The sequence below is a fragment of the Phacochoerus africanus genome, chromosome 16 (assembly GCF_016906955.1).
Source record: "Phacochoerus africanus isolate WHEZ1 chromosome 16, ROS_Pafr_v1, whole genome shotgun sequence".
NCBI lineage: Eukaryota > Metazoa > Chordata > Mammalia > Artiodactyla > Suidae > Phacochoerus > Phacochoerus africanus.
This window is the reverse complement of record NC_062559.1, coordinates 8,312,485-8,332,633: the sequence shown is the minus strand read 5'-3', so window position 1 is coordinate 8,332,633 and position 20,149 is coordinate 8,312,485. Positions and strand designations below refer to the sequence as shown.

Here is a 20,149-nt window from a genome sequence, read left to right as displayed (position 1 = left end):
TCCCCAGTGAACAACAGCTTGTGTACTAGACAAAGTACAAACTCCTGGAGGCCCCACAGTGAAAGAGCCCATGCTTCTACGCAGAGAAACTCAGGACTCATCCTTAGCCTCCTCCGTGCACTAGAACAAATACAGGAAAAACACTATCCTTGTCCTATTTTAGAGAATATGGTTGGGCTTTTTCTTTTTCCTCTCGACAACTTGTGTTAAAATATTTGTATTTTTCCCTCTGTCTACAGCAAAGCCAGGACTCTATTTGAAAAAAATGCTGCCCCGATTTTACACTTATCTGGCATGGATGTGACTGTTGTTAAGGTGAGAGCTGCTCTAGAATGTTGATTTTATCCAAGCTACCCCTCCTTATAATATACTCCTCTTTTTTTTTTTTATTACCCAGTGAATTTATTACATTTATAGTTGCACAATGATCATCACAGTCCAATTTTACAGGATTTCCATCCCACAACCCCAACACATCCCCCTATCCCCCAAACTGTCTTCTTTGGAAACCATAAGTTTTTCAAAGTCTGTGAGTCAGTATCTGTTCTGCAAAGAGGTTCATTCTGTCCTTTTTTCAGATTCCACATTATCAGTGAAAGCATTTGATGTTGGTGTCTCATTGTATGGCTGCCTTCACTTAGCATGATAATTTCTAGGTCCATCCATGTTGCTAAAAATGCTGGTATTTCGTTCCTTTTAATGTCTGAGTAATACTCCATTGTGTATATGTACCACATCTTCTTGATCCACTCCTCTGTTGATGGACATTTAGGTCGTTTCCATGTCTTGGCTATTGCAAATAGTGCTGCAGTGAACATTGGAGTACATGTGTCTTTGCGAGTCGTGGTTTTCTCTGGATAGATGCCCAGGAGTGGGATGGCCAGATCAAATGGTAGTTCTATTTTTAGTTTTCTGAGGAATCTCCATACTGTTTTCCACAGTGGTTGCACCAATTTACAATCCCACCAACAGTGTACAAGGGTTCCTTTTTCCCTACGCCCTTTCCAGTGCTTATTATTTGTAGACTTTTGGATGTTGGCCATTCTGGCTGGTGTAAGGTGGTACCTCATAGTGGTTTTGATTTGCATTTCTCTAATAATGAGTGATGTTGAACATCTTTTCATGTGTGTCTCGGCCATCTGTATGTCATCTTTGGAGAATTGTCTGTTTAGATCTTCTGCCCATTTTTTGATGGGGTTGTTTGTAGCTGCAGAAGGTGTTTGTAAATTTTGGAGATGAATCCCTTGTCAGTTGATTCATTTGCAAAGATTTTCTCCCATTCTGTGGGTTGTCTTTTTGTGTTGTTTAGGGTTTCCTTTGCTGAGCAGAAACTTTGAAGTTTGATTAGGTCCCATTTGTTTATTTTTGTTTTTACTGTCATTACTCTAAGAGGTGGATCTGAGAAGATGTTACTGTCGTTTATGTCAGAGAGTGTTTGCTCTATGTTTTCCTCTAAGAGTTTTATAGTGTCCGGTCTTATATCTAGGTCTTTAATCCATTTTGAGTTTGTTTTTGTGTATATAATATATCCTTCTTGACTTAGCAGAAATCACTTATTACATAAGAAGACAAAAGCAGAGAAATCAATATTGTATTGTCACACTGGTATTTGATAAAATAATTTTGGGGGAAGTTCTCGTGGTGCACTGGAAACAAACCCAACTAGTAACCATGATGTTGCGGGTTCAATCTCTGGCCTCGTTCAGTGGGTGGGGTAGGGATCCCGTATTGCAGTGAGCTGTGGTGTCGGTGGCAGGTGTGGCTGGGATCCAGTGTTGCTGTGGCTGTGGCATAGGCCAGCAACTGTAGCTGATTCAACCCCTAGCCTGGGAACTTCCATATGCTGTGGGTGTGGCCCTAAAAAAGCAATAAATAAATGAATAAATAAAGTAATTTTTCCCCAAGCATTGTCATCTTCTCATTTTAAGAATCGGATTAGATGGCGGCATGAACTTGGTTCCTTTCATCTGAAAGAGACAAGATGGGGAACTATTTTCTCTCAGAAGATCAAAGTTGTTACAGAATTCTTACAGTAAGAATTCTCTTCCTAACTATAAAAAAAACTAAACGTTTGAGTAGTTCATTTAATCCCCTGGCAGTTCCACTGACAGGTAAACATTTTCTTTCTGGCGAGGAGTTACCTCCGGTGAGGAATTTTAAGTGATTAAGCGTTAGAATTTTCAAGATTTGGGTCAGAAGAAAAGGGGGGTAAAAATAAGTAAGAAGAAATTGCGCTATTTGAGAAGATGTCTCAGGTCTACATTTTGTTGACTTTTAAGCAAAGTGTGTGGTGTGTACATGGGCGTGTATATTTGGTGAAAATCACCATTACCATATGTGTAAGTCTACAGTTTACCTATTTTTAATATTACACACTTTCATTAAATCATAGAGATTGAACGGTCATTTAGCCCAGCTTAATCATGCAGTGTCTGAGACATGGTCTTCCAGTTGTCTGCCTCCAGGGATGGGAGAAAGGGAAAGAAAACTAACATTGGTTTCAGATCTATGATGCATATTGCAGATACTACATAGGAGAAATCTTAGAATGGGCACTTAAGATCAATATTTTTTGTTCCTAAAATGTTTGGTTGCACTCACATGGAGAACCATCTGGACCTGGAGCTTTCTCTGATGGGAAATTTTTTTGTACATTAGATTTCTTTAGTGGCTATAGAAGTACTTAAGTTCTATTTCTTGAATTAATTTCAGTGAGGTAAATTTTTTAAAGGAATTTGTGCATTTTTTTCTAAGTTTTCATATTAATAGGTATTGAGTTGTCCTTAATATCATCTTTTTAACTTAAATTTCTGTAACATCTGCAATATCTCATTTTCATGCCCAATAGTCTTTTATTGTTGGTTTGTGCTATATTTTCCCCCCTCTCAGTCTTGTGAGAAGGGCATCAATTTAATTAATCCTTGCCAAGAACCATTTTTTGGCTTATTGATCCTTTCATTTATTTGCTTCATTAATTTCCAGTCTGTCTTTATTGTTTCCTTCATTCTACTTTCCCTGGACTTTTTTTTTTCTTTTTTTTTTTGCTGTTCTTTTCTGACATTTTAACTTGGATGTTTATTTCATTAATTTTTACCCTTCTTTCTGTGTATGCTTTGAAAGCTATAAACTTCATTCTACTGCTTCAGCTGCATTCTAGAAGTTTTGATATATAATATTTTCATTATCAGTCATTTCTAAATATTTTTCAATTTTCATCACAATTTTGTTTGACCTATGAGTTATTTAGGCATGTTTTAAAATTTTCAACTCTGAAGCTTTTCCATGTCTTTATGATGTCTGATTTAATTGTGTTAAGGTCAAAGAACATAGTCTATATAACTCCATTATTTTAAAGTTTATTGAGACTTGTTTTATGGCCTACCATGTGGTTTGTTTTCATAAATGTTTTATGTGTGCCTAAAAGGAATATATATCAGTTATTGGGTACAATGTTCTGCATATGTTCATTAAGTCAAATCTGTTAATTATTTGGCTGAGATCTTATATGTCCTTACTGATTTTTTTTTCTTCTGGTTTAATTATAAATTATTCAGAAAGAGGTGTGGATTTGCCTGTTTCTCTATGCAGTTTTATCCGCTTTTGCTTTTTTGTATTTTGAGGCTATATCAGTAGATGCATTCACATTTCAAATTATTTCATTTTTCTCACATTCTGACCCCTGTCATAGAGTGACTCTCTTTAGCACTCAAAATGCCTTTTACAGTAGTCTATTTTATTTAGTATTAGTAACTATACCAGCTTACTTTGGTTAGTTTTTGCTTGGTGTGTTTTTTACATATCTTTACTTCAGCCTTTTTTTATCCTTATATGTTAATGCACCATTGGTAAAGGCATGATAAAAAGATATTTAAAAGATCCAGTTTTTGAGGGTTTTTTTTTTGTCTTTTGACTAGACCATATCCATTAATATTTATTATAATTGTTGTTACGTTTAGATGTATTTCTATACCAGTTATCTATTGCTCCATAGCAAACTGCCTTGACAGTGGTTTTTCTGCTTAGGATTCTGTTGATCAGCAATCTGTGTTCAAAAGTGTTCTTGTGCAGGTCTCACCTGGGCTTCTCAGTGGCATGTCTTTTCATGGCTTGATAGCTTATTTATTTCCACTTGTCACAGAATAATATTCCACTGAGTGTGTTCAACAGTTTGTTTATCCATTTGCCTATTGAAGGACATCTTGATTATTTGCAGTTTTGTGATTATAAAGCGGCTGTAAACATTTGTGTGCGGGTTTTTGTTTAGATAGGATTTTTCAGTTCATTTGGGTAAATACCTAGGAGTGCAGTAGCTGTTTTATCTGATAAGAGTTTGCTTAGCTTTGTAAGAAACTGCCAAACTGCTCTCCAAAAGTGGCTGGACTGTTTTGTATTCCCACTAACAAAGAAGGACATTTTCTGTTGTTCCGCTTTCTGTCAGCACTTGGTGTTCACGAGGTTTTGGGTTTTAGCCATTCTCGTACCGTGTATATCAGTTTCTCATTGTCTTAATTTGCAGTTCCCCAATAACATATAATGTTGAGCATTTTTTCATTTGTTTTCCATCTATATCGTCTTATGTGAGGTGTCTGTTCAGTTCTTTGCTATTTTCATTGAGTTGTTTCTTGTTTGTTTCCTTAGTGTCAATTTTAGAGTCCTTTGTGTATACAGGTTCTTTATCAGATAAGTTTTTTTGCAAATGTTTTATATTATCTTTTAAAGCTGTCTTTTCAATCTCTTAGTAGTATTTTCACAAAGAAGTTTTTAATTTTAAGAAAGTTCAGCATAGCAGTTTTTTCTTTTGTGCGTCTTGCTTTTGGTGATTTGCCTAATGGAAATTCATTACCAAACCCAGGATCACCTAGATCCCCTGCTGTGTTCCTTTTTAAAAGTTTTATAGTTTTCTTTTTTTTTATTTGACATTTAGGTCTCTGATCCATTTTGAGTTAATTTTTGAAATGTGTAAAGTTCAGTTTTTCTGCATCATTAGGTCACTCTTTATCCTTCCTCTTTGTTGCATTTGGAATTTTCCTCTTGAGATTAGAGCCCCAAATGCATCATCATTCTTAATGTAATCTCTTAAATTATGGTCTGTTAATTTTGATTCTTTCATTCATGTACTTACTGATATTTATTAATTTTTCTTGCAAATATTTATTGAGTGCCTACTACAAGGTAAGCTCTATTCTAGGTATCAGGGATACAGACTGAATAAAACAAATTTCCCTCCAACTGTCCTCAAAGAGCTTCCATTCAGAGTATGAAAGGAAGGGATGCAGAGAAGAATCATGCACAAATAAACATACTTTGTCAGACACTGATGAGTGCCAGGAAGAAAATCCAGGCAGGGAACAGAGACCAAGAGTCATAAGGGTGTTAGTTTAGTTCAGGAGGCCAAGGAAGGCCAGGCTGAGAAGCTGACCTTTGAAAAAGACGTGGAGGAAGCGAGGGATTCATGCACATGAGCAAGGGAAAGAATCCAAGCTGAGCATACTACACATTCAGTGGCTCTGGCAAGAAGTGCCCTTGGGTGTTTGAGGAAGAGTTAGGAGCCCAGTGTGGTTGGAGGAGAAGCAGTCAGAGGGGACAGGGAGAGAGCGTGATGCTGGCGAAGTCAGGAGGGGCAAGATTGTCAGGTTTGTATCATTTACGTATTCAGTCAATTACCTTTCCTCTTCCATTGTGGATAAAGTGTTGTGCAGGAAAAGACTGAGTGGAGAGCCCTATAGAAATGTCACCAGAAATCTACCTACAGTTTGGTGTCAGTCCACTGAGCCTCTCACTTTGAGCACAGACATTCGGCTGGTAATCAGATCACCCAGTTGTATTCTAGCTTATTGTTCCCACCTATCTCCACCTTGTCCCCAAGGATACTATCATGTTGAAGAAGTCTGGATTCCCTGATCTTCTGACATAGTAATCTGTCAACAATGAGGATAGTCTGAAATGCCACATTCTTAGCAAACCCGTGCTGATTCCCAATGATCACCTATTTTGGGGGTGTTTATAAGCCACCCTTTTAATCAGGATAGATGTACATTCTTTTTTTTAAAAATGAAATATGTTCAGATTGATTGAGCTCCATTGCCAGAGGCTAGTCATTTAATCAACTATGCATATGTAATGAAACTAACCTAAAAACCCAAAGGACAGGGTTTGGAGACCTTCAGGGCTGGTGAACATGTGACAGTTTGGGGAGAGGTGATACACAGTACCTTGCCCCATGTATCTCTTCATCTGGCTATTCCTCTGAACCCTTTATAATAAACTGGTAAGTGTGAAAAAAAAAAAAAAGGAAATATATGCAAACATATAACTACAAGGTCATTCATTTCCCTTTTCAGGATAAAAGTAGAACTATTCATCCTAAGATTAGATCATATTAGTGTAGGAACTTATATTTTCCTCTGTGTTAACTGTGACTTTGCGGTCCGTGTGCTTTAGCCAATCTGAAATCCACATCTTTAATTTTTTTCCTATTAGGGTGTCTCATACAGTGTTAGCAGGAGAGAGTGTTTCCTTATTTTAGCATTACTTATATTACATCTGTTAAAACTCAATGTTTGGCTTTAAAGGCGAGGCTTAGATGGTTCATTTAAGTCTATGTGTGCATCTGAGATAAGGTGTTCTCTCTAAAAATAGTGAGGCTTCAGTACTGTTGGTGACTGCTTTGAATCGTACCTGTGTTTCTTTATGTAGAGTCGCAGCGAATCCGTGATAGCCTTTTACTTAGGCAGTATCAATTAAGAACGGTTACCTTACACGTTGCTTTTCATACTGATTTCCCACCGTATTAGGAGGAAGCTCTTATCCCCTCCCCCAGGACACATAGTTTCAATGATGAGGAAATTAAGATCCTGAGAGTTTGAGGCCACTCAGCTGAAGAGTAGAAGAGTTGGGGTTTAATCTGGGTCTCTTGGGCTCTCAAATCTGTGCTCTTTTCATTACATCGGCCTCTTCTTATTTGCATATACGCTTGACTTCCTGCTTTCAGGTGAAAGTCACTGGGTAAATGATGTAATAGAATCTGCACTGGACTGGAAATGCGTCCTCTGACTAGCTAACTGCGTAACTGAGACAAATCACTGGGTTTGAGTTTTACTTTTAAAATAAGGAGCTGGCTAGATGGTTTCTGAGGTCTCTTCCAGCTCTAAAAATATAAAACTCTAAAAACCATGCAAAGTTGCTCTGATAGCTACTTAGTGTTTCATGTATATCAATTATTGTAGAATTTAAGAAAAGATTCAATGTAAAACTTAAAAAAAGTTATCCCATGCTTTTAGCCCTTTGGTTTTGTGGCTCTAGCGTTGATACATTTACCAAAGCCTTCCTTTATATTGCAGACAGACTATGAGGGCCAAGCCAAGAAACTCCTGGAACTGTTGGAAAACACAGATGTGATCATCGTTGCTGGAGGAGATGGGACATTGCAAGAGGTATGGCCCCTTTTCTGTTCGAAACCATTGTGGAGGTGAGGAAAACAGAAAGTAGGTCTTCGAGCGGTAGTATAAAGTGGTTATAATTTAGGGAAATTATTTCTTTGTAAGCCATTCTTCTTAGGATTGTTTCTGTCTGAAATAAGTAGAGCATTACATTTTTTTCATGAATGTTTATTTCATTGCTTTGTATAAGTTCTGTACCCAGCACATAGAAGGGTTTTTATTTTCTCAAATTTAAGTTTGATAACATTGAATAAAACAGGATGCAAAATGGTGCTGGGTACGATAAGATAAGCTTTTGGTATTTTGAAGACTCTTATGAAGTAGCCCCGTTTGTTATGGAATCATAGTTTCAATTACGGGAAGGTTTCTCATAAACTAATATAATGATTGCCTTTTTAAAAAAGGCATCTGTCCGTTCTCACATCATTTCCATTCCCTGTAATGTTATCTCCTAATGGAATCTTTAGAGGCGGGGTCTGCATGTTGCAACGTATGCATTGCCTTTGTTCTATGGTTCCATTTCCCTAAAGCTTACTTCGGTCCAATAAGGACAGTAAGTATATTGCTGTGGAAGAGCTCTTTCCCAGGGCAATAGACTAGAACATTCATTATCTACTGGAAACCCCTGAAGAGCCCAGTGCCGGTGCCCCTCCCTCCCCCGAAACTCAGTCACTGCATCCTGGGTGCCTCGTTTCCCATTGCCTTTCGCCTCTACTTGGTTTCGTCTGTGTTCAGGGATTGGGAGCTAACAGCAGGCAGGGCACCTTCTTGTGTTTGACTTAGCGGTGATGTGAGCCTTAGTAAGCTTCTTTTAAAAATACTCTGCTAATGATCTTGTAATTGTTTTTATGACTTTTTAATGAAGTGTGAAGAATATGGATAACCTGCCAACTAAGAATGAAATGGACCTCATGATAGCCCCATTTCATCCTAAAACTCAGTGAGCCAGGAGAAGGGAGAAGATTGGCAGCAGCCTTGACTTTACAAAACGTTTTTGAGAAAGCTACCAAATTGTGTACCTGGTATAATCTAGTCATAAAAATATACTCTGCTTCAAAAAAAAAAAAAGAACTGGCGGGACATATAACAAAATATAAACAAGCAATTAATTATGGTTATCTTGCATGCTGGGTGTGTGAGAAAGTGTTTCTTCTTCAGCTATTTGTCACAGTTTTTGTAAGATGTATATTAGAGTTTAAAAATAAAATATGTTCAAATTCAAATTAAAGATGTCTTTGTGTAGGGAGAATATAATCCCCCTTGTCTTTATATTCATCAATAGGAAACATTTATTGGGAGCAGGCTCGCCTCTGAGTGTGGCAAAGTGCTGATTTGTCCCTGTATTTTAGCAGACGAGGAGCTTTCGTATAATTGATGTGTACATCACATTTATACCCAACTTAGAGAACTTAAAACATAATTTTGCTTGTACAAATTGGAGGCTCTATAATTATTTCATCTTGGCTTTATAGTACTATCAATCCTAGGTCATGAATAAAATCTAATGTAACTGATCTTATTGGAGAATATTCTGTTTTAAGAGCGTGTACTTCTTTTGACATAGATTCCAGGAAGAAAACAGGAACAAGTTTGTGGTCCATGAAAATTGAATCCAATTCTTTTATGATAAAGGAAATACAAGTTGTTTATAATAATTTTTTTTTAAACATTTGTAGGTTATTACTGGAGTTCTTCGAAGAGCGGATGAGGTGAGCTTTAAAATAAGAGTAATTGCCTTTTGGTTTTTACTTTTCTGTTCTTTTTATCTCTTTTTTTATTTCTTTCTGTTACTCTTTCTGCCCATTTTATATTTTAAGGTGGATGCAAGTTGTACTTCCTCAGATTTTAGAAAATAAAGTACTTCTGCCTGTGTCATAGAGCACTTTTATTAACCCATGGTAGACATTTCTGTTTTGGGAATCCAGAGTTATCCAGTGGCCTTTACCAAGAGTTGTTATTTTTTTATTTTTTAATGTTATTTGTTTTTTTGGGCTGTGCCCTTGGCATGCGGAATTCCTGGGCCAGGTATTGAACCCCTGCCACAGCAGTGACCCAAGCCACAGCAGTGACGACACCCGATCCTTAACTGTGAGGCCACTAGGGAACTCCAAGCTTTGTTTAAAATATAAAATGTCCCTATAGAATCTTTTCTTCAAAGGACTCCTTCATTAATAAATTGGGGTGTATTCCTATATTGGGAGCCATATAGCAATTTAAGGGAATGAATTAGGTTTACAGATATCTACATGGTAAATCTAAAAAATATTCAGTAAGAAAGGTTGCCAAGTATATTATGCATTTCTATAAAGTTTTAAAGTTCGGAAAACAAAGATACTGTTAATGGATGCCTAGTCCACGTAGTAAGAGGATAATAATGTGGATGAAAAGGAATCACAGAAACCTCAGGACAATGGTTTCCCCCAGGAAGGGAGAGAGGGGAATAGGAGAAGGGACTTCAGCAGTATCTGCATCATTTTCTTTCTTTTTTTTTTCTGTCTTTTGTCTTTTTAGGACCCCACTCGCAGCACATGGAGGTTCCCAGCCAAGGGGTCGAATCGGAGCTGCAGCTGCCTGCCTACACCACAGCCGCAGCAATGCGGGAACCGAGCCATGCCTGCCACCTATACCACAGCTCATGGCAATGCCAGATCCTTAACCCACTGAGTGATGCCATGGATCGAACCCGAAACCTCATGGTTCCTAGTCGGGTTATTGAGCCATGACGGGAACTCCTCATTTTATTTCTTAAAATGTCTGAAGTGAATATAGTAAAATGTGAGATTTGTTAAATCTGAGTTTGGGTACATGTGTATCTGTGAGGTTATTTTGTCCACTTTTCTACAATAATTTAAAGTATTTTATAAATAACAAGAAAGGAGGTCTTTTCCAGTCCCTTTGCTAATAGTAGACTGAGCGGAATAGTCTTTAGGAACTGTACGGCATCTGTTTATTTGTGGCATTTCTTTAAATCACCTGCCATGCCATCCTTCTGCTACTTGATCTTGCCTATTCTCTTAGCCTTGTTTATACTTGAGATAGTTTATAAAGCACTTTGACCTGTCCTTAGTCACTCTACAAATGTTAGACATTTTTAGTTGAATTTTATCTGCAACTTTGTCAAATAATGTGGCATTCTGTGTCAACCGTGCATTTATCTAATAGCTAACGCTCATTTTCTTAACCAGATTTATTTCAACCAGTTACTGTTAATGCTCAAGTATTTCTTCCAGATTTGAAGTTATGTGGTTTCTGTGAACTGCCTTGCTCTAGAAACTGCTCACTTAGTGTTCCCTGATTGCTGGTCCAGGGCTATGGGAAGGGAAGGAGGCTAGGGAGGCAGACCCAGGGCCACTTCCTTTCTCGTGGCGGACACATCTGTTCAGCCTGATCTTCTGATCATAACAATAAAACTTTCCTCTTGTTTTTTTTTCCCCCCAGGCAACCTTCAGTAAGATTCCCATTGGATTTATCCCACTGGGCCAGACCAGTACTTTGAGTCAGACACTCTTTGCCGAAAGTGGAAACAAAGTCCAGTAGGTTATCAATGTAGGATGGTGGCATTTATGGGTGAGCGAGCCTGGGAATGGAAAATTCTCGTGTGATGTAATTATGTTTTGAGTTTTGATAACCTGAAACTTCAAATCATGAAGAGATCAGAGTTCAAGCTTTTGGTTTCCCTGTTAGGATGTGGGACTGTGGTTTTTTTTTTTTTAGGCCTGCAAGTGTGGAAGTTCCCAGGCTAGGGGTCGAATTGGAGCTGTAGCTGCCGGCCTACACCACAGCCATAGCAGTTCAGGATCCGAGCCACTTCTGTGGCCTATACCACAGCTCATGGCAAACGCCAGATCCTTAACCCACTGAGCGAAGCCAGGGATTGAACCCACGTCCTCATGGATACCAGTCAGGTTCACTTCCACTGAGCCACAGTGGGAACTTCCTGGTGATCTATTATTAAGTCCTCGTGTCAGGTATGGAGAGGAATACTGATGTTCTTTTGTCACTTATGAAGATAGCATCACCGATCCAAACTGTGCTTTCAGTTGTAAGATTCTCTGGTGAAGACAGATTTACAGTGATTATCTGTTTGCTTTAAGCATGCATGATGACAAATAGCAAGTCTCCTGTGAAGATTGAGCACCAGGAGCCTTAGCTTCCTTACCTTGATAGTATAAGGAGCTACGACAACCAAATATCCTTTGGGGAATGCCTAAAGTGGAAAGCAGTATGGATAAAGTAGACAGAGGAAGTAGTGTAGCCGTGACATTTAAAGTATATTGCTGTGAGTCTAACAGTGTCTTCAGGAGTTGGGAAAATTGTTATTACTGTTCTTTTCTCTCAAAAGCATTATGTAAACAAAGATCTAATCTTTCAAGAAGATAGGAATCTTGGAGTTCCTGCTGTAGCGCAAGGGGATAGGTAGCGTCTCTGGAGCACTGGGATGCAGGTTTGTTGCTGCAGCTACTGCATAGGTTGCAGCTGTGGCTTAGATCTGATCCCTGGCCCCGGGATCTCCATATGGTGGTGGCCAAAAAAAAACAGATAGGAATGTTGAATTTCAGTCCTGGCTTTGACAGTGATTGATGATACAATCTTGGGCAAAGCATTTTCAGGCTGTCACTGTCAGTTGCCTGATCTTTAATGTAAGCTTTGTGACACTTTAGGGGAAGGAAATAAATACTGTTTGCTGAACGAATTAATGGAACTCTTCTCAAGATGTTTCTGGTTATAACCTTCTAGAGTCCATGACAATACTCAAGTGATATTCTTTTTTGGATATTTTTTGCTGTTTGGGATTTTTATTTTAAATTGAGGTGTAATTGACATACAACATGATACTAGTTTCAAGTCTACAACACAAGGATTGATATTTGAGTATATTATGAAACAATCATGACAGTAAGTATAGTTAACATCTGTAACACAGTTACAGATTTTTTCCCTTGTGATGAGAACTCTTAAAACTTTCAGACACGCAATATGGTATTATTAACTTTAGTCACCATACTGTACATTATATCCCTGTGACTTATTTATTTTATAACTTTTGACTGCCTTCACCCATTTTACACACCTTCCACACCCCACCTCTAACAACCACCAATCTGTTTTTTCTATCATCTATGAACTTGATTTTTTTGAGATTCCATAAAAAAGTGAAATCATATGGTATTTGTCTTTTTCTGTCTGACTTTTTCTCACTTAGCAAAATGCCCTCCAGTTCCATCTGTGTTGTCCCAAATGGTAAGAGTTCATTTTTTTCACTGGTGAATAATATTCCATTGTGTTTATATGTGTGTTTGCACATATGTATCACATATATAATCACATTTTATTTATGCATTCATTCATCAGTGGACACTTAGATTCTTTCCATATCTTGGCTATTGTCAATAATGCTGCAACGAACATGGTGCCCATACCTTTCAAATTAGGGCGTTCATTTGCTTTGGATAAATACACAGAAGTGAAATTGCTGTGTCTTATGGCAGCTCTATTTTTAATTCTGTTTTCCTTAGTGGCTGTGCCAGTTTACATTCCCACCAACGGGGCATATTCCCTTTTACCACATCCTTTAGGACATGCATTATTTCTTATCTTTCCAATCATAGGCATTCCAACAGGTATGAGGTGACAGCTCATTGTGATTTCGATTTGCATTTCCCTGGTAGTTATTTGGGCATCTTTTCATGTACCTATTAGCCATCTGTTTGTCTTCTTCAGAAAAATGTCTATTTGATCATCTGGCCATTTGGATTTTTTTTTTTTCCGATTGAGTTGTATGTGCTCTTACATATTTTGGATACAAACGCCTTATCGAATACATGATTTGCAAATATTTTCTCCATTCAGTAGGTTGCCTTTTCATTTTGCTGATGGTTTCCTTTGCTGTACAGAAGCTTTTTGGTATAAGGCAGCCTCTCTTATCTTTGCTTTTGTTGCTTTTGGTGTCAGATTCAAAAAATTATGGCTGAGATGTATGTTAAGAAGTTCATCCTCTGTTTTCATCTAGAAGTTTTGTGGCTTCAGGTGCTATTACATTCAAGTCTTAATCCATTTTGAGTTCATCTTTGTGTATGAAGTTTCGAATTTCTGAGAGGCAATAGTTGTGACTAACAATGAATTACTCAAACATTTTTTCTCATCTGAGACAAATCCTATTGGGTTTGGGTCTTCATTACTTTAGATAGCTAGTCTTTCCCTCACAGCAGTGTAGTTTCTTTGAACTGCTTGCCAACGTTATCAAATATGTCAGTGATGCAGAGATGGGCTACATTCCCTGGAGAGCCCCCAGAGAGGCCAGCATATGCATTGTGTGGCCACCTTCAAGTCTTTGACAGCCTTCCATCTGGGGGGGAGCTGATTTTCCCGGGAGTTAAACTAAATGTTGTTGCTGCTTCTATTTATAATGTAAAGATTTATAAAACTTAATTTATAAGCATGCCCCAGGGATCTTAGGTAATTAAGTCAGTCTGCCCTGGGTTTAGAACTTTGTAGACCTCTTCTTAACACGGCAGATGCCTGAGGCCATTTAGAAGAACAAGGCTTTGCTTTTTTCATTGCTGTCAAGATATGTTGTACCATAATTACTACAGAAGAAAAAGGAATTTTGAATTTGGAATGTTGCAGATAAATGATCCTGCAAGATAGCCATTCTGTGCTTACTGTGTTGCTTTATTTAGAACTTTCAATTGTTGCTGGAGAATGATAAGTTTAAGGTTGCATTTTAGCTGTCTTCAGCCAAGCAATTTTGAAAAAAAAATTAATATAAAAAGGTATTTTCAGCTGGAGGATTTTTTTTTAAGGTCGGTGTCTCAAATGCACTTCTTAATCCTCTTAATGTGCTAGGTACTACTCAGAGCAGGTACAATACTTTAGGATTCTTTCTAATAGTTTCTTTCAAAATTAATATATTCATATCAAATCAATCTAAACTGGTGATCATGCTTCTTACTTTTTCCTAAATTGAATCTCATTTTCTAAACTGCTGCCTACTTCCCAAATAGCATCTGTATTGGAGAGAAAAATGGGATAAAGATATGTTGATAGAGAAATAATGAGAAAGTAAAATAGAGGGAACCCAGAGTGTGGTACTGTGGTACTGTGTATATTTCGGCAATTTATTATATTTTGCTAAAGTAACTCCAACAAATCCTACCCTTTAGTTATTCTTCAGGTTATTAGAGTTAAGAGGAATAATGGTTTTTTTAAGTACTTGATTGTCTTACAGTGAATGGAAGGTGTTATATTTTTATTTATTGAAGTATCATATTTTCCAGTGATGAGTCAGACACAGTGTAGGGACTCAATGAATGTGAAATAAATAAATGATCAGCGCCTTCTATAAACTTCTTTTTGCCTTCTCTGTGAGTCTGAATCAGAGCCTTCCCCCATATTTGCATCAGTAATTCTTTTATATTTCTTTGTTTTGTTTTTTGGCATATTTTGAAGGAAAATGTCTTTTTCCTGACCCACCCAGCTAATAGTACTCTCTTCAGGAGTGTGTGTGTGTGTGTGTGTGTGTGTGTGTGTAGGAGGTGGGGGAGGTGTTGCTGTGTGTGTGTGTGTAGGAGGCGGGGGAGGTGTTGCTTGTTTTTGACAGCATGATCATTTTCTTCTTGTTATCTTATAGACATATTATAGATGCTACACTTGCCATTGTGAAAGGAGAGACAGTTCCACTGGATGTCTTACAGATCAAGGTGAGTTTGAAAAAATTAACAATTTTTATGGTAATTAAAAAATTAACACATATTTTAAAAATGTAGTAGTTCACATGAGATTATAATGAAAACTAGAGTCCCTCTTCTTACCTTTCCTATCTGAAGTGTAACTTCTCAGAGAAAAACAATTTTACCTGTTGATTCTAGTTGTTAATCACTACGTAGTAGCTTATGATGCTACTTTTAAAAATTGTGGTAAAACAACCCTGTAAAACATAAAATTTACCATCATTAACTGTTTTTAGGTATATAATTTAGTAGCGTTAAGTATATGATACTATTGTAGAAGTGTTAGACCTTAATCTCTTGGTCTCTTTGTTAGGTGTAACAAGTCCTCTCTATTGACTCTCAGCATGGTTGTATTAAGATTTTTCGTTCCTCTATTGATTACCTTTGGACCACAAGTAATTTTTCTGTGTCATATGGTTGTTTTGACTATGAAAAGAGCTAATAAATAGAAAGCAATATATTTGAGATGACAGCACCTCGTTTCGTCTTGACCGTTTGTATAGTGGCTACCTCTTTATCTCATGCTATGCCAAAGGCAAAACCTTTCTCACATTCCATCTGTCCTTTGGAGGGCCTTCTCTTTGGAATTTAGGTTACTTGGTTGTCTTGCAATCTCAGCTCTCTGATGAGCTTAAGAAAAATTATGATTTTGTAGATTATCTGGCTTTTTCTCATTTTGAGGGTGGGGATAATGTTCTTCGTTGCTCCCTACGTTCTAGAGAGGAGCAGAACTTCCCATTTTTCTTTTGGGTTGTCTAAAATTTTCTTACTGATTTGTAGATGAACTTAAGAATTATTTTAGAAATGTATTTGCTGTCTCTGCCCACTGGAGGGCCTTAGAAGGAGTGATATCCAACAGCAGTGAGCATACCTTGCACCCAGATTTTGGCCTCTAAATAACATTCCCTAATAGAACTTACCAGGACTGTGTGAAGAGATGGCTTTGAGGGGCAGAGCAAGGAGAAGGCAAAGAGCTACTCAAAAACTGACTAAGGCAACAGAAACAGATATAGGAGCCAGCCTGATGGTGTCCTACTGGCCAATTTTGGGACAGTTTGAACATCAAAAAGAATGATGCTAATGGATGATAATCCATTAAATTAAAATGATGAATCTGTGAAGCTACAGTTATATTACAGAAGAATTGCCCAGCTTGTAAATGTATAAGGTATGACAGAGTTAGAGAGTTACCATTTGGCAGTCGCTAATGAAATGATTAATTCAAGCAGGGATCATTAGTGGATGGTAAACCCATTGGATGGTTGTTTAGAAACAGAAATCCACACAGTCTCAAATTATTGCAGATTAGTTAATAATTACAAAAGGGAAGATATACTTTATCGTAGAGAAATCTAGCACACACCACCTTAACCACGCAGCCAAACAGCATCATCACAGACATCATCTGCCTTCTGAAGTGATACATTGAGAAGGATACAACATTGACTATGTAGTTTCCTACCCCAAACAATCTTTTTTTTTTTTTTTAAATCTTCTATTAAAGTATGGTTGATTTACAATGTTCCTTTAATTTCTCCTCTAGAGCAAAGTGACCCAGCCACACATACACATACATTCTTTTTTTCTTCTCTTCACACTATCTTCCATCATGTTCTAACTCAAGAGACTGGACCCACTTCCCTGTTCTGTATAGTCTATAGTATGACCCCATTACTTATCCCTTCTAAATGTAATAGTTTGCATCTACCGACCCCAAACTCCCCATCCATCCCCTTCTCTCCAGCCTCCCTTCTGACAAACACAAGTCTGTTCTCCATGTCCATGATCTGTTTCTGTTTTGTAAATAGGATCATTTGGGCCATATTTTAGATTCCACATATAAGTGATGTCATATGGTATCTGTCTTCTCTTTCTGACTTTCTTCAGTGAGCATGAGAATCTCTAGTTCCATCCATGTTGCTTCAAATGGCATTATTTTGTCCTTTTTATGGCTGAATAGTATTCCATTGTATGTAGGTGCCACATCTTCTTAATCCATTCATCTGTCAGTGCACATCTGGATCATTTTCATGTCCTGGCTATTGTGAACAGTGCTGCAATGAGCATAGGGGTGCATGCATCTTTTTGAATGAAAGTTTTGTCCGGATGTATACTTAGGAATGGGATTGCTGGATCATATATTACTTCTATATTTAGTTTTCTGAGTTATTTCCATACTGTTTTCCGTGGTAGTTGTACAAATTTACATTCCCACCAGCAGTGAAGGAGGGTTCCCTTTTCTCCACATCCTCTTCAGCATTTGTTCTTTGTTGACTTGTTAACCGTAGCCATTCTAACTGGTGTGAGGTGATACCTCATTGTAGTTTTGATTTGCATTTCTCTAATAATTAGTGATGTTGAGCATTTTTTCATGTGCCTGCTTACCATCTGTATGTCTTCTTTTGGAGAACTGTCTATTTAGGTCTTCTGCCCATTTTTCAATTGGGTTTTTTGTTTTTTTGTTGTTGAGTTGTATGAGTTGTATGTATATTTTGGAGATTAAGCCCTTGTCAGTTGCATTATTTGCAAAGATTTTCTCCCATTCTGTGAGTTGTCATTTAGTTTTTTTTTTTAACAGTTTCCTTTGCTGTGCAAAAGCTTTTGAATTTAATTAGGTCCCATTGGTTTATTTTTGTCTTGTCTTTATTTTGGGAGGTGGATCAAACAAGATGTTGCTATGATTTAGGTTAAAGATCATCTCCCTATGTTTTCCTCTAAGGGTTCTATAGTATCTGGTCTTATATTTATGTCTCTAATCCTTTTTGAATTTATTTTTGTGTATGGTGTTAAGAATGTGTTCATTTCATTCTTTTATATGTAACTGTCCACTTTCCCAGTGCAGCTTATTAAAGAGACTATCTTTCTTCCATTGCGTGTTCTTGCATCCTTTGTCATAGATTAGTTGACCATAGTTGCTTGGATTTATTTCTGGGCCTTCTGTCTCATTCTATTAATCTATATTTCTGTTTTTGTGCCAGTACTATATTGTTTTGATGACTGTAGCTTTGTAGTATAGTATAGTCTGAAGTCACGGAGCCTGATTCCTCCAGTTCTGTTTTTCTTTTCAATATTGCTTTTGCTATTTGGGGTCTTTTGTGTTTCCATACAAATTTTAAAATATTTTGCTCTAGTTCTGTGAAGAATGTCATTGGTAATTTGATAGGGATTGCATTGAACCTGTGATTGCTTTAGGTAGTATAGTCATTTTGACAATATTGATTCTTCCAATCCAAGAGCATGGTATATCTTTCCATCTATTTATGTGATCTTTGATTTCTTTTTTCACAGCATCTTGTAGTTTTCAGATTACAGGTCTTTTGTCTAGGTAGGTTTATTCCTAGGTATTTTATTCTTTTTGATGTGATGGTAAATGGGATTGTTTCCCTGATTTCTCATTCTGATATTTCCTTGTTAGTATATAGAAATGCAGTTGACTTCTGTATATTAATTTTGTATCCTGAAACTTTACCAAGTTCAAGGATGAGCTCTAACAGTTTTCTGGTAGTATCTGTAGGATTTTCTAGGTGTACTATCATGTCATCTGCAAACAGTGATAGTTTTATGTCTTATTTTCCAATTTGGATTCCTTTTATTTTATTTCTTTTTCTGCTGTAATTGCCATGGCTAGGACTTCTAAAACTATGTTGAATAACAGTGGTAAAGTGGACATCCTTTGAGTTCCCATCGTGGCTCAGTGGTTAACGAATCCGACTAGGAACCATGAGGTTGTGGGTTCGATCCCTAGCCTTGCTCAGTGGGTTAAGGATCCAGCATTGCCGTGAGCTATGGTGTAGGTTGCAGATGTGGCTCAGATCTTGCATTGCTGTGGCTCTGGCGTAGGCTGGTGGCTGTAGCTCCGATTAGACCCCTAGCCTGGGAACCTCCATATGCTGCAGGAGTGGCCCTAGAAAAGACAAAAGGACAAAAAAAAAATTGATATCTTTGTCTTGTTCCTCATCTTAGTGGAAATGCTTTGAGTTTTTCACTATTGACAATGATGTTAGCTGTGGGTTTGTCATATATAGCTTTTATTATGTTGAGGTAGTTCCCCTCTATGCCCACTCTCTGGAGAATTTTTATCAGAAGTGGGTGTTAAATTTTGTCAAAAGCTTTTTCTGCATCTATTGAGATGATCATATGGTTTTTATTTTTCAGGGTTTTTTTTTTTTTCTGTATTTTTCTCTTTAGGGCCTCACCTGCGGTACATGGAAATTCCTGGGCTTACGGTCAAATCGGAGCTGCAGCTGCCAGCCTGTACCACAGCCTCAGCAACACAGGATCCGAGCCATATCTGTGACCTACACCACAGCTCACAGTAATGCTGGATCCTTAATCCACTGACCAAGGCCAGGGATCGAACCTGCATCTTCATGGACACTAGTCGTGATCCTAACCCACTGAGCCATGACAGGGACTCCATTTTATTTTTCCATTTGTCTATGTGGTCTATCACACTGATTGGTTTGTGGATATTAAAGAATCCTTGCATCCCTGGGATAAATCACACTTGATCATGGTGTATGATCCTTTTAATATATATTTGGATTTGGTTTGCTCATATTTTGTTGAGCATTTTTGCATCTATGTTCATTACTGATAATGGCCTATAATTTTCTTTTTTTTTTGGTATCAGGGTGGTTTCATTGAATGAGCTTGAGAGTGTTTCTTCCTCTGCAAGTTTTTGGAAGACTTTCAGTAGAGCAAGTGTTAACTCTTCTCTGAATGTTTGCTAGAATTCTCCCGTGAAGACCTCAGGTCCTGGACTCTTGTTTTTTGAAAGTTTTTAAATCACATTTTCAATTTCAGTGCTTGTGATTGCTCTATTCACATTTTCTGTTTCTTCCTGGTTCTGAATTGGTAGGTTGTACCTTTGTAAGAATCTGTCAATTTCTTCTAGGTTGCAGTTGCTCATAGGAGTCTCTCTCTCTCTCTCTTTTTTTTTTTTTTTTTTTTGTCTTTTTGCTATTTCTTTGGGCCGCT

The 20,149-nt window shown here is 37.5% G+C and overlaps 1 protein-coding gene across 1 annotated transcript in view; it reads left to right on the top strand.

Annotated features, from left to right (window-relative positions):
* The window catches only part of AGK (acylglycerol kinase), a 102,554-nt gene that overhangs the window by 45,351 nt on the left and 37,054 nt on the right, over positions 1-20,149 (top strand). Inside the window, exons 5-9 of the mRNA XM_047763154.1 lie at positions 240-315; positions 7,341-7,433; positions 9,116-9,148; positions 10,878-10,972; positions 15,070-15,139. Coding sequence (XP_047619110.1) covers positions 240-315; positions 7,341-7,433; positions 9,116-9,148; positions 10,878-10,972; positions 15,070-15,139 — 367 coding nt within the window. The remainder of the gene's footprint in view (positions 1-239; positions 316-7,340; positions 7,434-9,115; positions 9,149-10,877; positions 10,973-15,069; positions 15,140-20,149) is intronic.